The 27,107-nt window shown below is 43.8% G+C and overlaps 1 protein-coding gene across 1 annotated transcript in view; it reads right to left on the bottom strand.

The window, feature by feature from the left end:
• Window positions 1-859: 859 nt before the first annotated feature.
• The window catches only part of KLF13 (KLF transcription factor 13), a 46,757-nt gene continuing 20,509 nt past the window's right edge, over window positions 860-27,107 (bottom strand). The window contains exon 2 of the mRNA XM_032776045.1: window positions 860-2,152. Within this exon, the coding sequence (XP_032631936.2) occupies window positions 2,034-2,152 (119 nt within the window). The 3' untranslated portion in view covers window positions 860-2,033. The remainder of the gene's footprint in view (window positions 2,153-27,107) is intronic.

A 27,107-nucleotide genomic window follows, 5' to 3' on the forward strand; every position in this document is an offset into this window, starting at 1 on the left:
AAATATACACAAAAATACTGAAATATCTGCACTTTAACCTGTATTTAAGTAGTTACCAATCATACAACTGAAAGAGCGCTTGGAATTATCAACAATGTAATTGGTATGCAAGTACCTATGAAACTACTTACAAATCTATAATATAATAGCCTCTCACAGTTAATATACAGTACAAAATTTAAAAAAAAAACTAGTAAAATTGGATCAATGCAAAGCAGCAAGTAAGTTATGGATCAAGACTCCTTTGGAATGTGGAGGCATTCATTTTATATCAAACAGCAGGTTTGGTGTATTGAGTTTCTTTTCACTGTGCTACACTTGACTGCATTTATTCTTTACAGTAATGTGAAAAAAATCCAAAACCAAAAGCACCTGAATTTTTAATATGCACCATCTGAACCAGCCAATCCAAACAAAGTCTATTTTCTGACAATGAGGTCTCTGTGACATCACAATATTATGGTCCTTTGCTGTATTATACACCATTTATAAAGCACAGATATATACCCGATAAAGTGGTCTAGTATTAAAAATTGACAGAAAAATCACAACTCTCTGTTTTAATATACAATGTCTCATAAGTGAAGGTGACATTGCTTTATAGAATGCTGCTCTACAGGTGAAAGAGAAGCCTGAAGTATTTTTTGAGCTAAAACATCATTTTTGTAACACTTTTTAAAAATGCGTGTTTTTTGTTTCCTGTTTTATCGGTGACCACAGTTATGATGCAACAGTGTACAGAAACTTTGTCTTAAGCTATTTCTTTGTGTTAGCATCCAGCTGTACAGTAGGTAAGTACCTTGATAAAAGTTTTGATGGGCATCGGTTCAGCTATAATGTTTTCTCTTTTTTTAAAAAAAAAAGCGGGGGGAGTTGTTCAAGTCAATGTGGTTTGGTTTAATATTTCGTTGGTCCCATATTCGATAGGCAGTGCAGAGAGTGCTTATAACTTAGAAGACAAAATGCCTCCAAAATTCCATACCACCTTGCTGGAAAAGCTGTTACCCAGTGTAAATGTGTTTCCTTGTGTTTAGATTCTTTGATTAAGGCATCTCATTTAGAAATCTTTCTTGGAAGTTAATCTAGCTTTAAAAAGAAAAGTTTATCCAACTTGGACAGGAAGATTTTTGCAACAGGAAGTTGGCTTTTGGAGCATCTGTGTTGCGAAATGAAGGGATTGCTTGCTCTCAAAAGCAAAAGGCAGCTGCATGAAAAAGTGGGCCCCCCAAAGGTAGGATGTAACTGAAATCAAACAATAAAAGAGCGTGGCACTAACTTCCAGTACTAGTTTTTGCTTTTTTCCCCAAGTGTGGAAAAACCTAACAAAATGCTTCTGAGTGCAAATATATTTACCGAGTAAGGTTGTGGCAAAGGTATGTCTTCATTGTACTTACTGTGTAATATAAATAGCCATCCCTGAGAAAGGAGGGAGGGGGAAGAGAAATCCCAACACAACTGAATTGTAACTGTATATAGGCTTGTGTTGTGCAATCCGATCTCTCAAAACTGCTCGGACACCTGAGGTGAATTATAGATGGGTTTTTTTAAGGTTTTCTGGGTTTTTATATATATAAACAACAATCAAGAGCATCTGTTTATGGCTGTAAAACGTATGAAATATTGAGGCAGCAGGAGCCACTAAGTGGGACATTAAGATCCGTCTGTCCGTGAGGTTAGACTAGCCACCTGTTTGGCGAGGTGAAGAGTTCTTGTTTTGAAGTGGCAGTGAGAGGCAGCTACTTACTGATTTGAAAAAAACAAAAAACAAAATAAGCAACAGTTTTAAAACTGTGTGCAACACAAATTCAACTCCACAATAAGTGTCAGAGGCAAAGTGCTGACATCCAGTGCAGGTAGGTTTAGGGGGAGCTGGCGGGGCTGATAGTGGGGCTTGACGCATCGGAACGGCTATAGTCACTGATAGACCCTGTTCTGGAGCTGCTGCCACTCCGCCTCTTGAGCATGCTGGGGTGGAAGTTGGCATGACGACGGGCGTGCTTCGTCAGGTGGTCGCTGCGCATGAAACGTTTCTCTCAGAGAGGGCAGCCAAACTTCTTCTCTCCAGTGTGAGTCCGGTAGTGCCGGGCCAGTTCGTCGGAGCGGGCAAATTTCTTGTTGCATTCTTCCCAGCTGCATTCAAAGGGCCTCTCTCCTGCGAAAAGAATGACATGGTCTTTGTAATTACAAGGGCCAGCAATGCAAGCGCAATGTTTCTCGCGTTTCTGTAGGAAAGAGGAAAAATGTGGGAGGTGGGGATGGAGTGGATGTCATTCCTCCCAGAGGGAGGCAGATAAAAGGTCTATTTGTTGTAGAAGAGGCTGCTGTTGTATTCGAAATTTATTGAGAGTTCCAAATAACACGTGACTCTAGTGAATGGTTTGATCTTCAGAGGTGCAGAGCACCTGCCACTCTCAGTGAAGGCAAGGACAGCCGTGGGAGCTCACCCTACGTAACTATAGCCCAACCTATGTAACTATGGACTTTATTGATCTTATCTGCACTGCCTGTGCATCTGCGCAGCATTCTCTGAACCCCCAGAGTTTTGGGTTATGGTCAGAGGCAGGAGTTGACTTTGATAGTGACCGAGAGATGATGGGGAGGGTGGTGATAGGTCTTGAAGAGTCTTGAGATTTAAGACAGGTAGTTTATGTTTGATGTGATAGAAAAGAGGCAGCCAGTGAAAGGATATTCCAAAAGATGAATTTTCTGTTCCAAGATTCTAAGGCCATAAGGGATCATTATAATGATCTAGTTTGACCTCCTGCAGAAGATAGGCAATAGAATTTCACTAACTGATTTTTGCATCAAGCCCTTAACTCCTGGTTGAGCTAGAGCATCACTTTAGGCTACCTCTACAGAAGCAGCTACAGGTGTGAATCCCAGTTTGCATTAAATGTACTTGCCCTAGCTCTGCTCAAGCTAGCGTGCTAAAAATAGCATTGTAGACAGAGTAGCATGGGCAGCAGCAAGTGTCATATACATGAGGTTCAGTGGGGTGTCGTACTCGGGATGCCTAGCGTGAGTATGTCTGACACGAGCTGGTAATTATATCCCTAGTTCCCAGTGTAGACATACCCTTAAAAAGACAGACAGTCTTGATGTACTGCATCTTTGATATTGCTGGGGCAAGCAGCACTGATAACAGGCCAAATAAGAGTACTGATAAATGGCCCTTCATGGGATTTTAGGAGGCATCTCTGATTAGCGAGAATATGATTATATCTTCCATGCACAGGGAGCGACGATCATGTTCATGCTAATCAGGATGCATGCTTCATCTTCTGCAGATGGAGCTGAAAACTTGTTCCCTTAATGGATGCGGGCAAAGGTGAGCTGAAATCATGGGGGTGGCTCCATGCAGCAGGAGATACCAAATGCTTCAGCATTTAAATAATAAACAAAGCACATACTCCATGTTTCATGACCATCAGGTCTGTGTTGTCTGGTAAGCATATACGTTTTTCACCTTCTCAATTACATCAAGCTCACATTTGTTCCTGTGACAGTATCTCTGGATTTTTAATCAACTCAGACTACAAAAGAAGGAGGTACATTCCAACACCCCCCCACACACACACATTTTTTTTCACATAGTATTGAGCTGGGGAGATTTAGTATCACCACCAACCCTAGTGGGATCATGCCCACTGCAGCTCTGGGTCCCAGCACCTTGCCTGCTGAGTCTGCGACATCCTCAGCCCCCACTGGGTTGCAGAGCTGAGGTTGGCACCTTTCTTCAGACATTGTGACCTGGCGCACAGGATCGCAGTGCCCCTGAGGTTTGGCTCATCCGCCCCTCTGTTGATGGAGACAGAGGAGCAGATGGGCAAAATTTGAGTGAGTGGTGTTGCAACCTAACACACAGGGATCACAATACCACTCACGTTTGGCTGCCCCCACCTCTGGACAGGCTGAACCTGAGTGGTGCTGTGATGCCCAGGTGCCAGGTCCCAACACTATTCTGGGGCCCCTCTCCAACAAGGGACTTGGGGGGAACTGCCCCTTTTTCCACCATCACTGTTACCCTCTGGCAACCTTGCTAGCTATGATACACGGTATGTGTAATGTGCATAAGACTGCAGGCACCACGGGAGCAGACACTGAAATGCTAATAAAGCAAGATGTACAAGAACAGAAAAGTGTGAAACTCTGCCCTAAACATAAGTGGTTATGTTAAAAGGAGCACCCAGCCAGCACATTCATGTAGCTCTGATGGCTAACAAAGCTTAGATGATATTCAACCCCCAAACACACAGCCTCTTTCTAATCCTCCTCTCCATATATCACAAGACTAGCCAGCTCTGCTATATGACCCAGTTTCAGCAAATCCACAGGCAACATTATGACAGCTGAGCATCACTTTATTTTCCATTTTGGGAGTGGGGAAGGAATCTTCTAGTGACCTCTCATTTTTCTCTTAATTCCACAAGTCAAGGGCCCTGTGTGACATTGACCCATGTTAGCTGATGAGTGCTAGATGCAAAGACCATAAAACCCCCACTCCTTGGATCGGGCAAGAGTAGTACATTTCAGTGATGCAAGGTATGTATTATTCCTTCCCTCCCTCGCCCCACCACCATGCTCCTAGAACAGGGGTCTCAAATATGCGGCCCGCAGGCCACATACCGCCCACAAAGTTATTTTCTGCAGCTCGTGAGCTCCTCACGCCCCCCCCCACCCTCGCCCAGCCTTTAGCTACAGCGGCTCCAGCTGGATGTGCACTGGAGGCAGGGCAGGCTCCCTGCCTGCCTGCCCTGCCCCCGCGCTACTCCAGGAAGCTGAAAGAAGGTGAGGGAAGAGAGGCACAGGGGGCGTGTGTTGATGTTGCTTCAAGCACCACCTCCAGCAGCTCCCATTGGCTGTGGTTCCCTGTTTCCGGCCAATGGGAGCTGCTGGGGGCGGTGCCTGAAGCAACAGCAACACACGCCCCTGTGCCCTTGCTCCCCCATGTTCCAGCCACTTCCCAGAGCAGCATGGGGGCAGGGCCAGAGCCCACCCCCCCCCGAGCCCCTCCTGCAGTCGAACACCCTGCCTTGAGCCCCTTGCCCCACCCTGCACCCTGACCCACTGCCACACCCCTCCTGCACCCCAACCCACTGCCCTGAGCCCCCTGCTGCACCTCGCACCCCTCCTGCACCTCAACCCCCTTCCCTGAGCCACCTGCCACACCCTTCACCCGACCCCCTGCCCTGAACCCCCTCCTGCACCCAAGTCCCCTTCCCTGACCCCCTGCCCTGAGCCCCCTGCTGCACCCCACACCCCTCCTGAACCCCAACCCCCTTCCCTGCACCTGAGCCCCTGCCCTGAACCCACTGCCACACCCCACACCCCTCCTGAGCCCCCTGCCACACCACTCCTGCACCCTGATCCCCTGCCCTGACCACCTGCCGCACCACTCACCCCTCCTGCACCCCCCATCAACTCCCTGCCCTGAGCTCCCTGCTGCACCCCTCTTGCACCCTGACCCCCAGCCCTGACCCCCTGCCGCATCCCTCATCCGTCCTGCAACCCCTGGGGACAGGGAGGGGGCAGAGTTGGAGTGGGGATTTCGGGGACAGGGTGGGAAGAGGCGGGGGCAGGGGCGTGGCCTCATGGAAGGGGTGGAATGGGGGTGGGGCCGAGGGTGGCGTGGGGAGAGGTGTCAGTAATGCAGCCCTCAGGCCAATGTATTAGTCCTCATGTGGCCCTCCTGGTCACTTGAGTTTGAGACCCCTGTGCTAGAAGCATGTTTTCCCAGTCACTGCCACATTGGGGAGCAAGGGACACATTCATTTTCTGTTTAATTCTTGCATGATCCTGTGAAATATTCTAAGTTGTCTCCTGTCTAATTTTTCTTTTTGCTTTCCCTCTGAGTACACTGCACATGTTTTACTATGATAGATATGCTTTAACATTTCCATTAGCTCTGCCTTTCATGTGTGTGTGTAAGGGGAAGGGCGTGTTTTCTGTTTCAGTATTGCTCTTGCTGGGCCTGGAGGAAGCTTCTGATCTTTTATCACCCAGACTAAATTTTCTTAGTGTGTGTTTTCATAGCAACCAGAATCAGCAAATGCTGTTGGCAGGGAAGACTTTCTCCACTCAATGGCTGCTTTTAGATAGTGAAGGGAAATGCCTGACCATGAAGAAAAAACAAAATGGTATCTTACCTATTGATCAGCTAGCTCACGATCAGCTGCTATTTTCTATGTCCAGTGTTTAGTACCATGCAGCAGGCACAATGCCTCTAGCAGCCCTGGAATGCTAGCATAGCTGCTCCTTCACATTTGGAAAGGATGCTGTGTTCACTCTTTGTTCCCTTCCTCCCCACCTCCCTTCAGCCAGCAGCGTTGACCAGCACGGAGTCCCTCTGGGTAGAAGAGACCCCAGGTCCTGGAACTTAGAAGTAGAATAGTATCTGGCCCATTGTGCACTCATAGAGAGCCAGTCATTATGGGCCAGAATATGACATCTGTCCACATGGCCAGCCTGAGCTAATAGAGGTGCATGACAACAATTATAGTGAGAATGATGGGCATTAGAGCAATAAAAACGGTGACACTTGAATATTCCTGAGGGTACAGGAGGAGAGGATCTTCCTCCACCAGCCCCTGTACTCTTCCTTTCCATGCTCTCTTTTCCCCCTCCTTCCAGTTCAACCTTCCTCGCCCTCATTTCAGTCCTCCCTCGTCATGTCAAAGTTTGACTACTTTTCTTTCTGTAGTTCTCCCAAAGTGTCTTGGCCCGGTGGAGTCACCTTTCCCAACCATGACTGGCAGACAGGGTTGCTTCTAGGGATTGTTAGTTTTCTAAAATGCTTCCCAACTCCTGGGGTAAGTCCTCCTTAAAGAAAAACTCCACAGTGAAGGAGCCCTGGATGCCTAATGTAAAGAAACCAAACTCATTACTCTTTATAAATATCAGCATGAGGGCAGGAGCAAAGCTGCCTTTGGGTATTAATTAAGGTGAGTCCTAGCTGCAGTACTTCCTCCAAAACCACATATGGAAATTCTCAGGCTGCCATCAGTCTCCTCCTCTCACACACAAAAGAGAAGTAGTTTTCTGTGCAGGTAGGTTATATAAGTGGCCTTTTACTTGCAGTAAAGCAATCAACAGAACTGGAAATTATATGACTTGATTGCCTAATTGTATCAGGGAACATGCAGCCAGGGTACATTTTTCTTGCATAAGCATTACCCCATGGACACAGTGTTCTCTCCAAACAGCTTTCAGTACTAAAGTAGCTCTCTCTTTTGTGTTCTGTGAAGCAAATCCTGCAACCCTAGCTCATGCAATGCTGAAGCTAATGAGAGTTTTGCCTTAGTAACAAACTGCAGGATTTGGCCCTAAAGGTTAGTATAGAAATATTGCCTGGTGACTGAAAACTAGTGTAACAAGTGAAGAATGTGTATATATTCTTCAAACTGTACCATGGCTACCTGAGAATCCTTTTGCTAACAGGGATCTTTATGGACATTGGTAGCAGATCTTGCCACACACACAAAAGAAGTCAATCCCAAAAGATGAATTGCAAGGGTTTAAAAAAAAAACAACCTTGTACACAGGCTCCTCAGAGAGGAAATAGGTGCATGGCTATCTTACAATGTACGGAATATTCAACAACGATTTAAATAAGTTGGATCCCAGAGATCCTAATAAATCTGAACTGCAACCTCTCTTGGTCCTCTGACAGAGTACGTAACATCATCCAGCTTTTGTCTGGAGTTACTGCATTAAAGTATAGGACAGATGGAAAAATAACACATTGGAGAGCTAAATTCAACGGATCTTAATTCAAAATTACACCAGCAAGAACATTCTGGCTTCTTCCTGAACGCCAAACAGGCCAAAGGGAAAAACTGTGCTAAGCTGTTGTGTGCCCTGTTGTGTTCTGGAAATCTGAAACCCTCACTGTGTAAATGTGAGGTGCGGTGCTGGGCGTTATCTTGCTATAGAAACGGTGTGAGAAACTTGTCTCTGCTTCTGAAAAGGATTTAGAAGCAAGTAGGGTCAGTTTTAACAGGGGTTCATGTAAATTGTGTCTGAAACCACCCTGGTATGATGATTTCATTTGATAAATCTGTGTCTGTAATTACACATGCTACATATCATCATGGGAGATAAGAAATACAGAAGTGGGCCAGATGTTGGCCTCTATGAAGTCTGATTTGTGCCACTTTGTAGTACAAAGCTGACTTTAACCCTGGTCTATGTCCAGCTGAGGATTCTCCCTTGCATGTCACTATCCTTTGTAGTCCTTAGTGCAACGGGTAAGAACAGATTCAGGCTGATCCTAAATTGCTGGAATATCCCTTAAGAGGTCATTGCAGTCAGTGTAACTCAGAGCAACTTGGAGACTGTTCTAAGTTGTGCCAGGGCCCAGCTGGCCCCAGGTTCAGAGGACAAGGGGGTACAAAAGCACATCTGCCCCACTTCTCAAGTCCTTTCATGGAGCACTGCTCAGGCAGACCCAAGTTTCTAACCCTAGTGTGTGCAAGTGTTTAAGATTTGGCTAAAAGCCACTGTTTGTACTCTAAGGGTTACGGTTTTGAGTGTGCAGATGACACATTTACCCTTTCCTGAGAAGTCCAAGAGGAAATAGCACAGCTATTTTGCTCTCAGTAACTTTCATCTGTTTAATTTTTGTTGCTAAAATAGTCAAAAATCCTTTAAAAAAGATGATTAATGAAGAAAGAAGGTGGTGTGAATAATGCATCCTTTGATCAACTTTCTAACGCCCCTGAGGTTCATGGCCACATCCCTCTCTCTCAGTATCTAACAGCCTCGCTCTTTCTGCCTTATCCCTCCTCAGAAAGACTCTTGTTTTGTTCCCCTGTGACCTGCCACAAGCTGAGGAGTTGAGAAGGGCCAACTTGCATCATGTCAATAGCCATCTGCAGATGGGAACAGCACAACTGAGCTACTTGCAGCCTGACTCCATGTGGATTGTTAGTTATATGCAGTGGAGGGATATCTTATGTGGCAATGTGCCACATGATAGGCATGGTGGAGGATGGTCTCTAAGGCGCATGTGTGCTCAGAGAAGGTGCTTTAAATTTCACCAGCTTAACTGGACAGTTGCTTCTTCAAGTGCCCAGAATCTGCACAGAGGCTAGAAAAGAGGCCAGTGAGTTTGTGCAAGCTTAAAATAGAAAAAAAAAATCTACAACTAACTGAGCTGCCAAGACAGACTCTGATATTTGGGACATTTTCAGTTTTATAGGACACATGATCAATCAGAACTGCCCCATTAAAAATGGAACAGCTGTCAACCCTAAGGCTTAGAGCATTATTAAATCTAAACCTAATTACATGCTTATAACTTAATATCTTGACTTAACTTATGACAGCTTCTACTGGTCATGTTTGCTGCTCAGAACACACAGAGCAAGTATGTGCTCTCCAAAGAAGTTCTATTTATACTGAATTCCCTGAGACATCTCAGCCGGAGGCTTGGTGACCACAAAGCTAGAAATTTTGGTTCCAAAGTGAACTTTAATCTGGTCATTTAGTTCATGGAAGGGAATTGCATGTTGTCATCAAAACAGAGCAAGAAACCTGAACATGCCAACTAGCACCATCCTTGTATTAAAACTGTAGAAATTCATAATTTAGTGTTTGGGGTTTTTTTGTTTTGTTTTGCAACAGGCTGAGTGGCTGCTGAAGACAGACAGGAGGCAGAGGATCAGTAGAGAAGCAGCTGAAGTGTCCCTCCTTCAAAAGAGGAAATGCTATTCTAGAAAAGAACATTAGATCAATGCAGTTTATTGGGTTTGCACTCTGAGTGAACAATCTAATAATACTATTTTTAAAAACTAGTCTTCAGATAACACTGGCATGAACTTGGGAATATTTCCATTGCCACTTCAAGCTGGTTGAGAAATGAAACCCGTAACCTCCTCAAGGCAACAGAGGTTTTAAAATGTAGCTTTGATGCTATATAATGGTGCTTTCTTTGCAGAGAATCTAAAGGGAAACAAATAAACTCTCAAATTTCCATATTCCTGTAAGTGGAAACTCATGCATTTCTAAGTTCCAAAATTTATTTTTTCCCCTAGCATTTTCACTTTCTTTGGTTTTCACAATAATTTTGTCAAAACCCAAGATGTATGGGTTGGAGATTCTAAGCACACACCAACCCAACTGAGATATTCCCACCAAATACCAGGCCTACCAAGATGTTGACAGGGTTACTTTGATCTTCAGCTTTCCCTATGCAAGAGCAACTGCTCGAACTGGAACTGAGCAAGAACTGCAACCACCACCAAAAATCTTCAGTTAGTTTCTTGACTTTTTAAATAACTGTGCTTTTGCTGCGCTTATAACCATTCTGTGTTTGCTGTGCATGAATGTCCATGCCATCAACTTAGACTGGGACGAATGTTTCTCTAAAAGAGATTTTTCAAAGCTTCAAAACTTCCCCTTTATTTTACTGTGTGTGAGGGTCAGTGCTGAAAGTGTTTGTGTACTTATTCAATGTGGGAGCAGAAACTATACGAGAAACCACCACCGCTCAAATAGTGAATGATGAACACACTCAGTTACTATGATGATGATAGCCATAATAAGCAATGAAACATTATAATTAGTGCAAAATTCCTACTCTATCCCTAAAACTGCAGTCAGTTCCCCCAAGCCAAGAGTAAGTAATGACCTTTCCATTTGGTACAGTCCAGTGTTGCTTTAAAATGTTAAGACATGACTTGACCAGAGTGGAAGCCCATTCCACCCAAACACTAAATTATGAATTTCTACATTTTTAAACAATGCATCCTCTTAGTGAAATACCTCCTCACGTTTCGACATATATTCTCTCTTCATTGAAATCCAGCCCTTCTAATACAAGTCTGTCCAATGATCTCATGCAGATCCTGGATCTTATCTCTGTAATAGTGTGATGGGGTGTACCAGCCCTTTGAGGACCCCTGCTGGAGGCTTCATGGTCTTACCATACCCTGTCCCAGAAAAAGAGCAGTGAAGATGGGTCCTCCAGGCCTTCCTCGAGAGGCTGCAGGGAAGCAGCCAATCAGAGCATAGCAGGTCACATAAAAGGTGCTGAACAGGTCAGTTTCTGGTGGGGACCAGAGGAAGATGTGTTCTGCTGGAGTTCTAGGGCAAACCAGAAGATGGATTTTGGTGGCACTGACATTCTGTGAGGAAGAATTTCAGCTCTGAGGTAAGAGTAAAGAGGAAGGGGTTCTGTGGGAAGTGGCCCAGGGAATAGCAGCAACAGCAACTATTACAGGAAACAACAGGTGGTTGCTATTTATAGGGTCCCTGGGTTGGACCCAGAGTAGTGGGAGGTCCTGGATTCCCCTGCTGGCATGGTGGCCTAAGACTTGAGATGGGGATAAGGGTTGTTTAGAGGTCCAAGTGAAGGGCAGGACTTAGTCTCCAGGCAGGAAGTCTGGGGCACTGCTCTGTACCAGGGAACATGTGGACTTAAAGCTAGCCCAGAAAGGACTGAGAACTGAGCCCAAAGATAGGGCTAAAGATACCAAGAAGGGCACAGTGATAGGTCCTGTTGGACTTTTGTTACCCTGGAAGAGGTTCATAAACTAGAATCATAGAATATCAGGGTTGGAAGGGACCTCAGGAGGTCATCTAGTCCAACCCCCTGCTCAAAGCAAGACCAATCCCCAACTAAATCATCCCAGCCAGGGCTTTGTCAAGCCTGATCTTAAAATCCTCTAAGAAAGGAGATTCCACTACCTCCCTAGGTAACCCATTCCAGTGCTTCACCATCCTTGTAGTGAAAAAGTTTTTCCTAATATCCAACCTAAACCTCCCCACTGGAACTTGAGACCATTCATCCTTGTTCTGTCATCTGCTACCACTGAGAACAGTCTAGATTCATCCTCTTTGGAACCCCCTTTCAGGTAGCTGAAAGCAGCTATCAAATCCTCCCTCATTCTTCTGCAGACTAAATAATCTCAGTTCCCTCAGCCTCTCCTCATAAATCATGTGATCCAGCCCCCTAATCATTTTTGTTGCCCTCTGCTGGACTCTTTCCAGTTTTTCCACATCCTTCTTGTAGTGTGGGGCCCAAATCTGGACACACTACTCGAGATGAGGCCTCACCAATGCCGAATAGAGGGGAATGATCTTGTCCCTCAATCTGCTGGCATGACTCTACTTATGCAGCCCAAAATGCCGTTAGCCTTCTTGGCAACAAGGGCACACTGTTGACTTATATCCAGCTTCTCATCCACTGTAGAGGTGAGTGGCCCCTGTCACAAATAGCCCTTAGATACTTTAGAATAGTGTACTTTAATCAAGCCACCTCTTTGTTATTTTAAGATTAAATAATCCCAGCTTCATTAAGCATTTTCTTCAGAGGTACTCTCCATTATACTGGTCATCTCTGCCTACCCTATACACTAAGTTGGAGAGTGTGTCATTCTTTAAGTGAGGAGGCCAAAACTGGACACATTATTCAAAATATGTATAACAAGAGCCCTATAAACTGGTAGATTAATTTCCTTGGATTTAAAAATATACCACTTTTAATACAAGCCAGCATTTTACTACCCTGCATACTAACCTAAGAATCTGAATGTTGGATTTATCACCACACCCAAATCCTTTTCCTTCCACCATATTAACAACCATTTGAGCTCTGCTTAGCCTAGGTATTATTTCTACCGAAGTGCATCTCATTGCATTTAAATACATCATATTTTATGTTCCACCTTCAAATTCAGTAACCTAATTCCAAGCCATTTCATACTAGGAAACAGTAAGTGGCTGAAAGGTAAGGTAGGACAACTGAAAAAACCATTCCAAGACAAAGCTGCCTGGAAAACTTAAGGGTTGAAGGATGAGATTTCTTAGCTGAAATTTCTGTGTTTCTCCTCTTTTTTCCCTCCTATAATTTCGGATAAAAGAGTGAAATAAAAACCCAATTATGTTACCAGTACTGTCATTTCAAACAGTGACAGCAGAATGTTCTATTTTCACAGACCATGCTGCAAGCTGAGTATTTGTTTTCCTGGCATTTCTTAATTGTGGTAACTTATTAATGTTCTTTATTAAAATTTCTTGGCAGCTTTTCCTAAGTAACGCTGGAAGCTTGACAGCTGAGGTTTGTTAAATTGGCAGTTATCGTTCTAGATGTCCAATGTCTAAGAAAAGCACAACTTCACCTGTGATTTCAACAAATGTTTCGCCTCTGTTCCTACTGCTCACCTGAATGGCTGGTTCACTTTGCTGTTTTTCATCAAATTGTGACAATACTATAGAAAGTTTGAAGAATTATTTTTACTTCCTTTTGTTCTTTTTAGTTTAGAACAATGAAGGATTCCAGAAACCAACTAGCAAGGGCAGGGTTAACAAAAGTTCTGCAAACCCCCTTTATCAGCCTTCATAAGAGCTGGTATATAGAAATCACAGAACATTATTTGCTGCTTTATTAGGCACATGATGAGAAAGTGACTATGGGGCTGTCCTCCATTGTTGCAGAAGGCCTTAAAGAGTCTTGCATGATTTCCTTTCAATGCTCAGCTACGAGAAGTAAATTGTCTAGTGTGATGCAAAGCTACTTATGTTCCTATGTAGGTTCAGTCTTCCCGAGCCATTCTGAGAAATAGTGATAGTGATGCAGCAGTTTACAACAGTTCTGCTTTCAAAAGAATGAAGTTAATTAGAAATCATACAGGACCACATAGTACAAATCTGCTCATCATGTGCTCAAAATGATATTCAAATGGAATAACTAGCAGCTGAATGAAAATCCTACACCTAACAGTGAGTTTTCTCTTGCCCCTTTGAAATGGGGACTTGCTGCAAACTTAGTATTCAGACACTAACTTTCTTGTAGGCACTCTTGTGGAATTTTTGCCTACACTGTACCATTGCAGGCGCAAAGCTGAGTATTTGTGCCTCTAATTATTTGATTGCAGCTACAATCCCCATAGGTTTGCAAGTACTCAGATTTGCACCCACTGTTTACTTCAGCAGATGCAAAAACTCAAGTGTAAGTTGTGTGGGTGCAAACTGTATGTGCAAAACAGTCTTTGAGCTGGACAACTCCATCAATGTTCATGTAGCAGGGGATATGAGTCTAATACTGCATGTCCTGTCCTCGCCTTGTCAATAGTAAGTAACTTTGCACATCTACAGAGATTGTTTTTACCCCTAGGATTTGTGTACTTTACAAAGGTCAGTAAATCTTCACAAAGCATTCCTGTGCAGTTCTTTACAATCCCAGAGCCTATGAATTCCATCGTGCTCTACAAAGTGAATTCCATGGGGGAAAACACCAGGCTCCTGTAAGTAAAACTCTCTCTTCCTGAAAAATAGGTGAAATGTTAAGGATCCAGGCCTGTATCCCATTCTTCAGCGTGTTTGTTAGGGGCACCTTTTCAGAGGTGTCAAGTACCCTCACTTCCCATTATCTGTAGCATCTCTAAAATCAGGCCTTACACTGTGTCTTTGGAAAAGTCACATAAGTCAGTGGCATAGCTAGAAATTAGACCCAACAGCCTTGACTCCCACTCACTGCCTTACCTGCTGGACACACTATCCCCTTCCAACAACATCTGGCTGCTGTATTAGTGTGTTTCTCTCGCTCCCCTACACGCTGGTTCTTTGTCATGTGAGGGAAGTCTGTCAGATTGTGTGTTTACTGAACATGACGTTATTACTTGCCATGATTTGTGTCTAGACTCCTATCAGCAGGGCAGGTGACAGGATGGTGAGTGGTATAGAGAAGGCTTACATCAGCCACATGCCCCTTTCAGCTGTTCCTGCACAAAACGCTAACAGTTCAGAAGCACAGAGGCTGCAGGGGGCAAGAATATCAAGACACAAGAGCTTCTGAGCAAACTAAACTTCTGGACAGTCCTGCCTGTAGAAGAAGCTACGTGGTGGGGTGAGGGGGAGAAATAGGGTGACCAGACAGCAAGTGTGAAAAATCGAGATGGGGGAGTGGGGGAATAGGAGCCTATTAAGAAAAAGACCCACAACTTGGGACTGTCCCTATAAAATCGGGCCATCTGGTCTCCCTAGGGCAAAATAAAACAGAACTTCATTTTCTGAGGGCTGTTAGGAAATGATCAGTTAGGCTTCCATATGTTACCCAAGTGCATTCACTACTTCCAGCTGCATTTTTGCCCTTTGAAGAGAAATTCTTCAGGCCATTAGTCCTTAGCACTGTAGTGCTTTTCCCATAGACTGAGTATTTTTGTTAAATGTATAATGTTGTCCAGCACACAGGTTTCTTTAAAATAAAACTTGCATAAATCCCTGTTGGAGCCTATAGTCCCTACCGGCATGCAAATAAATGATAATACGTTTAAGGGCCTGATCCTGCAAAGGAGTTATAAAACTTTAAACTTCAGGGCATCAGCCACTTAGGACAGGGGTGAGGAAAGAAACTTCCTGACACTCCCCAGCACTTCACACGAGTCATGTGCTTCACTCACATTTTCCCCTTTCCAGAGACAAAACACCAAACATGCTGTCTTACTGATTTGATCTAGTACAGCAAAGCCTATGAGGCAGTCACAGTAATCCAACTGCTATGCCAACAGCATTAAGTAAGATCTCCAAACCAAACATATTCTAAATATCTTCTCCTAAGGATGAATATGATTCAAACACTATTTCACACACACAATTACAGAGCAGTAATTGTCTCTTCTCTCTAGCCACATAGTACAAATCTGCTCATCATGTGCTCAAAATGATTTTACAGTCTCTCCATTAATCTTCACTAGACATCATCCAAACATTGATGCATCCTGGTTGGTGGTTGTGAAACTTGACTCTTTTCAGTAAGTTGAAAATTAATAAAAAGATGATCCAGAGTCTTTATGGGGATTAATTTGTTTCAGATGCTTACCAGAGCTAGATACTGAAAGGCTGGTGCTGCTATAGCTACGGGTTTGTGTTTGTGTTTTGTTGTTGTGAACTTGTACCATGAAGCATCATGCCTGCCATCTCAAAACTTTAATCAGGTAAGGAGAGTGTGTACACACATCATGTTTTTGGCTTATCGTTTTCCTATCACCTGTGGATGAACACTTTTCACAAAGTGATTACTCTTTCTGGCCTATCAGGCCTCATCCTCAAAGGACACCTGCACAATGCTTTCAAAAGATGAGACTGGGAGTGTAACTTCATAACTCTGCTAGACACTATAAATCATGGACTGAACAGAGTCACTGGATTTATGGCTTATTACAACAATCTGTAACCCACTAACTTCCTTTATTTTGTCCTATGACTGCAGAGGTGTTAGTAGGCTACTCTATCTTGAATGGTCTCTTAGAATAACTGGTAACTCCTCATGCTAAACAACTTTGAATTTAGAAGTGATGCTTGAAGTATCTTTCCCAGACTTGAAGAAGAGCTCTGTCCCCTGCACCAACAGCAGTTGGTCCAATAAAAGATATTACCACACCCACCTTGTATCGCAAAACTAAAGATTTTTACCATCAATGCTAGTCAATTCCTGGATTCTAAAAATCATCCTAAAGAAGAGTTTGCTTTGTCTTCCTTCCTCGCAACCCACCCTCTATCATGCCTCTTCCTTCCTCTTTTGAACCTGTCACTACAAAAAGCAAGTTCATCAGGGCGAGGCAGGATACTGTAAAGCAATGATGAGAGCAGCACATAGGTAGTGCCTGTATTTATTTATTTAGAGAGAGTGGCGGGGGGGGGCAGATTTTTATGGAAAATGCAATTAGATCCAAAATTGGCAGAGTGAATATGCACCAGGCTTTAGTCTCTGGGAAAAGTAACCTTCTGAGGCCTAGGGCAAGAAGGAAATGAGGAATGATATGGGTGTGTTTGTGGGGAGAAGTAAGGTCAGAAGTAGCATAATAAATATTTAGGCAACAAAATAAGTCTTTGATAAGCACTAGCCCTACTAAAAAGGGAAGAGAGGCAGCTGAATGCTTCTTAGCTAGGATACCCTGAATACAGTATGGTTAAAGGATAGAACCAAAGCTGCTCTTGTAGTAATTATTCAGAAAAATCACCCCCCTGCCATATGTCTACCATTTAGGTAAGGAGGGAGTGTACATCTGGCAGCTCAGTTTGATGCACTAGTAAAACCTATTGGAGTAGAAAAACCAGCAGAACAACAATGCTGAAAGAAAGAAGGGGAGGGACTGAGAGGAGGAGAAAGAAGAGAAATGTTTTGAATGTGCCAAACAATCCATTGCAAAGTGTTTCGCTTTTATTGTTTTGAGAATCTTTTATAACCTAAGAGTGAGCCATGGGCCTATCTGTAGCAGAATTTTCATTAATGCCAATGAGAGTTGTGGATTGAGAGTATTACGTGCCCCACATCCTCCTCAGCTCAGAAGTCCGTATTACATGGCTGCCCTTGGTAACTGTGAGAAGGTGATCAGCTATCTCTAGGAATAAATTTTTCCCCTCCTGAAGTGTTGAGATTATATATAAAAATATAATGTACCCAATTTAGTAATCTGTATAAGATCATTGCTGAGATTCTATGGAAACCACACAATGACTGGTATCCTATTCTTTCTCTTCTGGCTTCCTTGTTCTTCTGCATAATCCATTGCAAATTGAAAGATATTGCCATCACATCCTAATAGGTACATGAACTAGCTGTCAAACAACATCTTACATGTCAGCATACCATATACTACTTTTTTTGTTTCATCTAACACCCATACGCATATAACACAACACTCTGTATGAAAGGATTTAACAGCCATTTTCACTCCTGCTGGACATTCTCATTCACTAGCAAAACTGGAGTTTTCTGGGTAGAACAAATGCTATCAAAAAGCCCCTGCTCATGCAAATAGAAGTGTGGCTGTTTTGGAACCTAAATGAATGCAAGTACGAATGACAGTAGTGAGAGCATACCCTGCACTTTGTCTAATGAGCAGGACCAGTGCAAGGATATTTTGCACCCTAGGTGAAACTTCCACCTTGTGCTCCCTACTTCTCTTCCCCTCCCCACAGAGCATCGCTTATTATAAACTTTCAAAAATGAATATTGCATAATGTGGCATTGTTCATTAGAATTAATACAAGGGGGTCAGAGGAGATGATCACAATGGTCCCTTCTGGCCCTGGGAACCTATGGGCAAGGAGGAGGTTGAGAATGTCCCCATCTCACAGGGTCTCTAAGCGTTCCCAGGCTCTGAGTACTTTGCCCTCTGGGGGGGGACCCAGAGGCAAGGAGGCCAGAGCCGGGCTCTCCCAGGGAGCAGGTGAGGATCTCCCTGGGGATCAGGGCCGGCTCCCCGCATTGGCACAGTGCCACTGGGGGGTTGGTGTTTGGAAGGGGCGCCAGCCCTTTCCCCTCCATTGCACTGCAGTGTTTCATTTCACTTTCCCTCGCCCCAGGCGCAGCGCATTGGAGGGTGAAGCTCACTTGAGCTCAGAACCTCCCCCAATGGCTCTGTCCCTCTGCTGCACTGGTCGCTGTGCCCAGACAGCTGTCTCCTTGCTCCGCCGCAGGCTGCCATTAACCATCCTGCGCTGTGCCCCTCGCTGCAGCAGTGGGTTTGTTATGGAGGCCTCGCTCTCTACCCTGCCCCGCTCAGCTGACTCCAATGATGTCGGACACCGCTTTTTGGCACCCCCAAATCTTGGCGCCCTAGGCGGCCGCCTAGTTTACCTAGTGGTTACACCGGCCCTGCTAATGATGTATACGGGATCTGGTTTGGTCTGCACTTCTGTATAGGCCATGAATATATTGTGCTCTCTTGCTGAGCCAATAAGCCTGACCCCAGGAATATATCTTGATTATAATGGCAGTCTTTAGTCCCTTTGCTTCTGGAATTGGTCAGTGAATTATGCTGCTGTTTTACTGGGCACTTCACAAAACATAGAAGATGACATGGTCCCGGTCCCAAGGAGCCTATATTCTAAAACAATACAATCTAACAGAAAACCCTGTATCATGCTACTTGATGGGTTTCATCTCAGCATTATGTTCCCATGATTACCAAGCATGTAATTTCTACTTAGTAATGATGGGAATTCCCACCAGATCTTGATCTATTTGGAGCACCAATTCCCTTCCCTATTCCATGGGCTGCAAAGCCCCTCTCACAGGAGAAAATAGAGCAGTGGAAACTCCACTGCCTTAAAACAACAGAATTTTCCACTTGACTTTCTCTCTTATAGGTTGTTCCAAGGAGGAGAATCAATATCTAACACTTTGACTTCTGCACTTATAGTCAAGATAATTAAATTGTTAATGCTAAGCTGGGGAAGTGCTAAATCCAGACTGTGTGTTTGGAGGAAAGGGGTATCATCCAGCTTTCCATCATCTTCCAAACCACTTTGAAATATCAGACTCTGGGGTTTTGGAGAGATCCTCATCAATTATTTTATTTCAATTAACAACTTAATGGCAATATTAAGGTGAAAGAAGGAGGACAGATTTTTTTTTAAAAAAAATAACAACCAGTGTGAATGGCAAAGAGAGAAGAATCCCGTTTTAAATAAATAAATAAATCCCGTGAATATAAGCTGGGGTTTCCTGAATGACAAAACAAAAGGATTTTTCCCCCTACCCAAAAACAACGTTAAGGTTGGAAAGTCAAGAGTTAGGAAATGGTAATAGTCAAATCTGACCTCTTGCATAACCCTGCCATATAATTTGACCTTTTTTGTATGGGTGACCCCTTTCAGATAACAAGCCTCTGTGTGACCCTCCACCCTTATACATTAAAAATTAGTGGGTGTAATTCAGTGGGGCTCAGGACTTTCAGCTCCATGGAACTAACAGCTTGTGAACCCTTCCATGTAACCACCTTACAACACCCTGAGGGACTGCAATCCCCAGTTTGAGAACCCAAGTCTGAGAAGCCTGGAGCATGGCTAAGGTGACCAGATGTCTCATTTTGGGGGACTTTTTCTTATATAGGTGTCTATTACCCACCACCACCACCCCTGTCCCATTTTTTTCACAGTTGCTATCTGGTAACCCTAAGTATGGCAGTATTCCTGCAGTAGCCCTGAAGGAGTTAAATTGGGCCAGGTGGCCCCAATTAGCCAATTAAGGTGCAAATGGGGGAGGTTTAGGCTGTGGTGAGGCAGTTAATTAGAAGGAAGCTCACCTGTGAGGGAACAGGCAGTGCTTCTATAAAGCCAGGAGGCTAGAAACAGTGTGCAGTAAGAAAGAAATCTGTAGGCTCTTCCTGAGCTAAGGAAGAGGTGATAGGGGAAACCCTTTCTTCCAGATTCTTAAGAAAGTGGGGTCTGGTTAGGAAGGCTGGAGACTAAAAATCTTGGAGAGGCATAGAGAGAATTAATCCAGTGGTGAGAGAGAGCAGTAAGGGGGATGTAGCTGCAAACCATAACTGCTTGCTACAGGGTCCTGGGCTGGAACCGAGAGTCAAAGGTAGGCCTCAGTTCCCCTACTATCCACTGTAGAGTGGTATTGCTTGGGGCAGTGAGTGGGAAGACTGCCTCAGTCTCTATGGGTGTGACATATGGCAGCAGGTGTGAGAACTACCTGATGCTGCTTGCTCAGAAAGACTGCCCTGGAAGGGGGAATCACAGTGACCTGGCTGAATCACAAAGCTGTCGGACTGTGATTTGGTGAGCAGGAAGAGGGTGTAATGGGAGAAGCGAAGGGGCATTGAACTGGGTGGAGCTAATCCCCAGAACTGCCTGAAGGGGTACCACCGTGTGGTGAGTAGAGCACCCTGTGACACAGTAGCTAGCATTAAGGAGGATGTATTGGATTTTTTTTTTCTCTCTTGTTGAGCAATATTAATGATTCAATTCAAGCCTTGTAATGTGATAAGGGGGCCACAGTGAAGGGTGCCTTACAAATGCTGGACTCATTTTTCCTAGTTATCCCACAAACTGAGGAATTAATTAAGCTTAATACCAATGTGGACACAAGAACAAATAGATATAAACTGGACACTAGGAAGTTTCAATTTGAAATTGGATGATTTCTAACCATTAGAGGAGTGAAGTTTGGGAACAGCCTTCCAAGGGGAGTAATGGGGGCAAACGACATATCTGGCTTCAAGACTGAGCTTGATAAGTTTATGGAGGGGATGATATGATGTGATTTAGCAAGTAAATATGCCCAGTGGTCTGTGATGAGATGTTGGATGGGGTGGGATCTACGTTACTAGAGAGAATTCTTTCCTGGGTGCTGGCTGGTGAGTCTTGCCCATATGCTCAGGATTTAGCTGATTACCATATTTGGGGTTGGGAAGGAATTTTCCTGCAGGGCAGATTGGTGAAGGCCCTGAAGGTTTTTCACCTTCCTCTGCAGTGTGGGGCATGGGTCACTTGCTGGAGGATTCTCTGCACCTTGAGGCATTTAAACCACGATTTGAGAACTTCAGTAACTCAGACATAGGTTAGGGCTTTGTTACAGGAGTGGGTGGGTGAGATTCTGTGACCTGGGTTATGCAGGTCAGACTAGATGATCATAATGGTCCCTTCTGACCTTAAAGTCTCTGAGTCTGACTCATTCAAAATGGAAAATAATATAGGTCCTGATCCTGCAGTTAGTTCTACTCAGGCAGACCCCTGAGCCCACTGGTGTCAAAGGGGAGCCTTGTGGATGCAGGGGTAAATTGCAGGATTGGGGCCTTACTTTATAACTTGTCACTTCATGTTACTCTTACCACAAGCACCTAGCTAATGTCAGCATGCGAGTCAGCCATGGGATGATGATGAGGCTCACCCAGCAGCAGAGTAAATATTGTGATTAATAAAAACCTTCTGTAGACAGAAACTGAAGCCAAGAAAGGCAACTCCCCCTACTCATGGTAGCCTTGCTGGCTTCATGCACTGGGAGGAGAAAATCCTCCCTGCAGCTGCCACAACGGAATAAAATGAGTCTAGAGGGAAACCTGTGGTAGAGCACACGGATTCCATTACAAACTGTTGTCCAGATCATTCCTCCCCCACCTTGGAGATTAGTCATAGGAGCCAGCCTGCTCTGTGAACTCAAAACAGTCCCAGTAGAGAGTACATTAGGCATCTGTCAGTAGCTCCACCTGAAGATTTATCCCTCTAGGCCTCCCTTTTTTTTTTTTCCCTCTCAGTCCATTGTTGCTGTAGGGTGTGATTGCTAAATATTTGTGGTGTCACCTTGGCTGCCTTTGTTTAATTCATGTAAATTGGTGAGTAGTGGTGGCTTAATTCTTCTATGGAAATATCCTATAGAAAGTGTTTCCAAAGATTTCTTTGCAAAGTATAAATTTTGCATGTTTCTAGTCCAGTGTGGAATACATCATAACTTGTCTGTTGAAATACAAGGGATTGGAGAGGGGTGATGAGGTAATAAAAAGTTATGAATCACAAGATACATGATACTAGGGAAATGCTTAGAGGGCTAATAAGATCCCCTAGCGGAAGTCCTCAGAACTACAGCTACCACTGGTAGCCCACTTCTTCATTCACAGGCTCCATAGGAGAGAGACATCACTGCAGAAGTTCCTATTCCCAAGAGAAGGCTGGTAGTAGGGCAGAACCTACACTCAGTGAACCCAACCATAGCATGAGGAGGTGATCCACAATCATCATTTTGTAGTATCTTCCATATCAGAACCTCACTGCAGTTTACTAAAATGAAGTTGCACATTTTGTCCAGTTGTTTCTTCTGCACTTGGGCCCATAACTGCAGCCCAAAACAACTTGGTCAGGGCACTAACCCATACCAAAAGGTTGGAGAAACATTCCCACAAGCTGTGTTACAGCCCCGTATGATCCACATCCTGATTTCAATGGGAGTTATGCAGCTAAATACCTTTGAAAACCTGGACTCGTAGTCCTAGAACAGCTGTTCAGTGAGTGTCTGTGTAGCAGTGAGTCTTCTGTCCCTGCCTAATATCTCACACTTGCATGATGGCACTCATGACCTGCTGTGGAGAAGAGCGCTGCACCATCTCAGGAATGCATACCCTCAGCTTCTTCCTTCCCCTTGCATAATAAAACCACATCATACTGCTGCTTGGGGGCTCCCAGTGTTAATTGGAGTTGTTTCTTCATCATTCCCTGCTTTAGCGTTTGAAGAGTGGTACAGTACAAAGAAGAATGATGCAGCCTCTGAAGTAATTTCCTTTCTTGGAGATGGCCCTTGGCTATTGATCAGTCTTGTGGCCTGTCATCTACTAACTCTCAGCAGGATAGTAACAAGAAAAAAACCTAAACCAATTTCTTCCAAATAGAAATCTGAAGTCATTCTCCTCCTATTAGCGGCCACCTACAAGCCAAATCTAGTTAAATTGGTAGGTCTTGAAGTTATTGTATATGAATTCCAATCATTTTGGGGGGAAATGGCTAGAAGCTTAGAGTTGGAGCCAAACTAAAACCTGAGACCTGAATAACTCTGAACTTTGGGGACATTGGAACCAAATCTAAACATCATGTACTGTCCTCAGTCTGTATGGTGCATATAAAATGATCTCTCTATTTAAACTATATCACTGATGGAACTTTCCAATCCAAATACTTGTGATTAATTTAGACCCTTGTTTTGGTCAGTGAGTCAAAAAGGACCTGACTTTCTTTGAATGTACTTGTTCTAAATTAATTTCAGATTAGGGGTTGCTCACAGTTTGCTATTTTTGTGATGTCTGATTGGCTGCTTAAATATAACTGATACCATCTGGTTATGTCATAGAACACACAAATCATGTAGAAGTGTTTCTGCTCCCAGATTGGATGACACACATTTTAAACAAATACTCATTTGCATTTTGTTAATATCCATCTGGTATATACTGTGAGTGAATGCCAGAATTTATGCATCCTTAAGGATCCCTGAACACTGTCAGTGATATCTGGCAACTGCCTGAATTATTGCAAAGAATAAATCATTTGACCTCCATAAATCAGTCTCTTCTCTATGGGCATATTCATGAATCCATTTTTATGATTCATTCTGTTATATTAAAAATTAACATGCTCATTGAGAATAAAACTTAACTTAATGGAAGGCTTTAAAGAGATGACTGCTGCATTGTAGAATCTGACAGAGTAACAGGTTCCTCACCTAGGACTTGGACCTGTGATTTTTAGGCTTTGGTGCCCAACCCTGCAAGATCCTGAGCACCCTTTGCCCCCACTGAAATTCACATCATATGGCTTCAGTGGATGTTGAGGATACATGTCACATTACAGGAGCACCTCACAAGATTGGCTGAGGGGTCTGTTTACAATGAGCCAAGCCAATAAAACTGTCCCTGGTGGCAACTGCAAATTTCTCTGTGTGAACTTTAGGGTTTAATCAGTAAACCAACAGTGCCATAGCATGTCTGAGGCCTGTGACTTCAGAATCATAGAAAATATAGCAGAGTGATGTAACCTGATACTATGAGTTTGTTAACCCTCATATGTGGGTGAGAGGGTGGGGATTTATTTTCATTCTGATCATGGATGGATATTTTTGCATGAGTCATCGGAGTACTTAAGCAGTTTATGAGCAGCCTCAGCCAATGAAAACTACTCCTGCTACTGTGAATGGTAAGCTCTGAGAAGTAGTTTTATGGGCTGATAACCAACAGTAGATCTGTGTTCTCACTGCCTGACAGAGTGCAGTTGCCTTTTACTGTGTATATAAACCTGTCATATTCACTTTATAAAAGCTTTTGCCCAGATTTTCAAGCCTCACTCGCCATTATAATCCAGGATATACATTTTTCTAGTAAGGAGTCTGTGAAATACTTTGAGTTTTAATCCATGATCCTCCGTTTTAAAATGAGTAAACTTTTACAAAAGCAACATTTGCAGTTCAGCATTCAACTCCTACCAGTCACCATCATAAACCTACATGCAGTCACTTAATTAGGGCAAGCTTTTTCCACATTAATGGGACAACTTGCACACATGAAACTGACTTCTGTTAGACAGACTTCCCACCTTTTCACTACAGGTGAATAAAGAGTAAAGAAGCCATGCACTACTGTTTACTCTTCGCCATTGTTTTTCAGTCTTTCATAGGCATGGCCTCCTTGAAGTTGTACATCTTCACATACAGACAGAGAAATTTTTTACTTTTAATTCTGAGTTCCACAAGTTTTTGCCCCTTGTGACACCTTGAAGTGGGCCTGATTTTTCATTTTCTGAAAATCTGGACCCTTTACCATGTCTCAAGATAGGCTAATGATTTTGAGTGTGCGCGCCCCCCCTCCCCCCCACATACTTTTTTTTTTTTTTTTTTTTTAACAAAAAAAACCTTGATCATATTCTAAAGCTAGGGGGGACCATTGAGATCATCTGTCATCTTGTATAATACAGGCCATAGAACTTCCCCAAAATGATTCCTAGAGCATGTCATTTAGTAAAACATACTCTTGATTCAAAAATTGTCACTGATAGAGAAACTACCATGACCCTTGGAAAACTTTTTAGTCCAATGGTTAATTACACTTACTGTTAGAAAACATGCATATGAAACATTTTTGCTATGAAATTCCTTTAGATCTTGGCTACAAGACAGCCATATTAGAGACACCTAAATCAGATTTCAGTAAATCAGAAAACAGCCCAATTTACTTGTGAATGGACTGACCACATTCTTCAGTTGAGTTGTGCTGCTTTTTTTCAACTTTTAAAACTTTTATTAGTATTTAATATTGGCTTATTTTAGTTTTATCAAAAACCCAAATCTGTGCCATCTTGATGCTCTAACAAAGCAATATACAAAGATAGCAATAGGTAACTTCCTTATCAATCCCAGGGCTGCCTGGGGGCGGGGAGGAGGGCAAGTGGGGCAATTTGCCCCAGGCCCTGCAGGGCCCCTCACGAGAGTTTTTCGGGGGCCCTGGAGCGGGGTCCTTCACTCGCTCCGGGGGCCCCCGGAGCTTCTTCTGCTCCAGGTCTTTGGTGGCAATTTGGTGGTGGGGGTTCCTTCCACCCTGGGACCCGCCTCTGAAGTGCCAGGTCTTCGGCGACAATTCGGCGGGCCCACCACCGAAGGCCCCAGGCCTCCTGAATCCTCTGGGCGACCCTGATCAATCCCTGCTATCCCTTGCATTCCCTGTTACAACCTCTTACAGTTTTTCTTTTAAGAAAAGTCTATTTTAAAATAGTTAGAAATGTGTTTAAAAAACAAACCACACATCAAAAACAAAATATCAAGCTGATGTGGTGGCAAAATGTGGCTAATAAATGAAAGGGAAATCAAACTAAAAAGCTGAAGTGAACTTTTCTCTGAAAACCCTGTAAAAGCTGCTAGTGTTTGTAAATTTTGATATATGGATGATACCTTAACAGAGGCTCTGTGTTCTATAGGCAGTGTTTATGTCATGTGATGCTATAGCTGCCATGACTGCTGCTGTAACAGGTAGGCAAGCAACAGCAGGAAGGTGCCTATTACTTGCCAAAGCTTAAATTACTAGGGCCTGGGACAAAGCTGCCTTGTGCACTAGTATAGTATCTCAACTCAGGGCCACTCAGAGGATTCAGGGGACCTGGGGCAAAGCGGGGGAGCTGCGGCGCTTGTACTCAACCGGCAGTGGTCCGGGTCTTTGGCAGCATTTCGGCTGCGGGGGGCCCTTCTGTCGCTCTGGGTCTTTGGCAGCACTGAAAGGCCCCCCACCGCCGAAATGCCGGCCGAAGACTGGACCGCGGCCAGGCCAGGGCTCGTGGGGCCCCTGTGGGGCCTGGGACAAATTGCCCACCCACCCTGTTGGCACCTCTGGCTGAACTTAAGAAATGAACAAACCTAGCCTGTGTTAAGCCTGCCCTTTTAAGTGGGGGACAGGAGAATTGTGATTCCTTTCTCTCCTTTTGATATTGTGCACCTGCTGTCTGGCTACATTGAAATAGATTTACCACAATTTGCATGTACAGAGGGAGGAAAGGGTTTTGGTGAAATACTCTGCAAAATGTATGCTTTCATTGCAGAAAAACTGTGTCTTCCAGGAACTCTTCTGTTATGGAAAAGTCCTGTAAAAGCATGCTTTTCTATACACTTTTTTAATATCCTATTTTATATACTATTTTTCAATAGACAATTACATCCCTGTTATGGCATTCTATTGTATAGCTCAAATGACCTGCAGAAAGGATATAATTCATCCTCTGGCATAGGTTAGAGCAGCCCCAGAAAATGAGCAGCAAGTAGGTAAATGCATAAATCACAACCAACGCCTCTTGAGGCAAATACCATAGGATTTCAGATTTATTAGCTTGCAGATGAGAACATGGATTCC

This window comes from Chelonoidis abingdonii, chromosome 9, assembly GCF_003597395.2.
Source record: "Chelonoidis abingdonii isolate Lonesome George chromosome 9, CheloAbing_2.0, whole genome shotgun sequence".
Classification (NCBI taxonomy): Eukaryota; Metazoa; Chordata; order Testudines; family Testudinidae; genus Chelonoidis; species Chelonoidis abingdonii.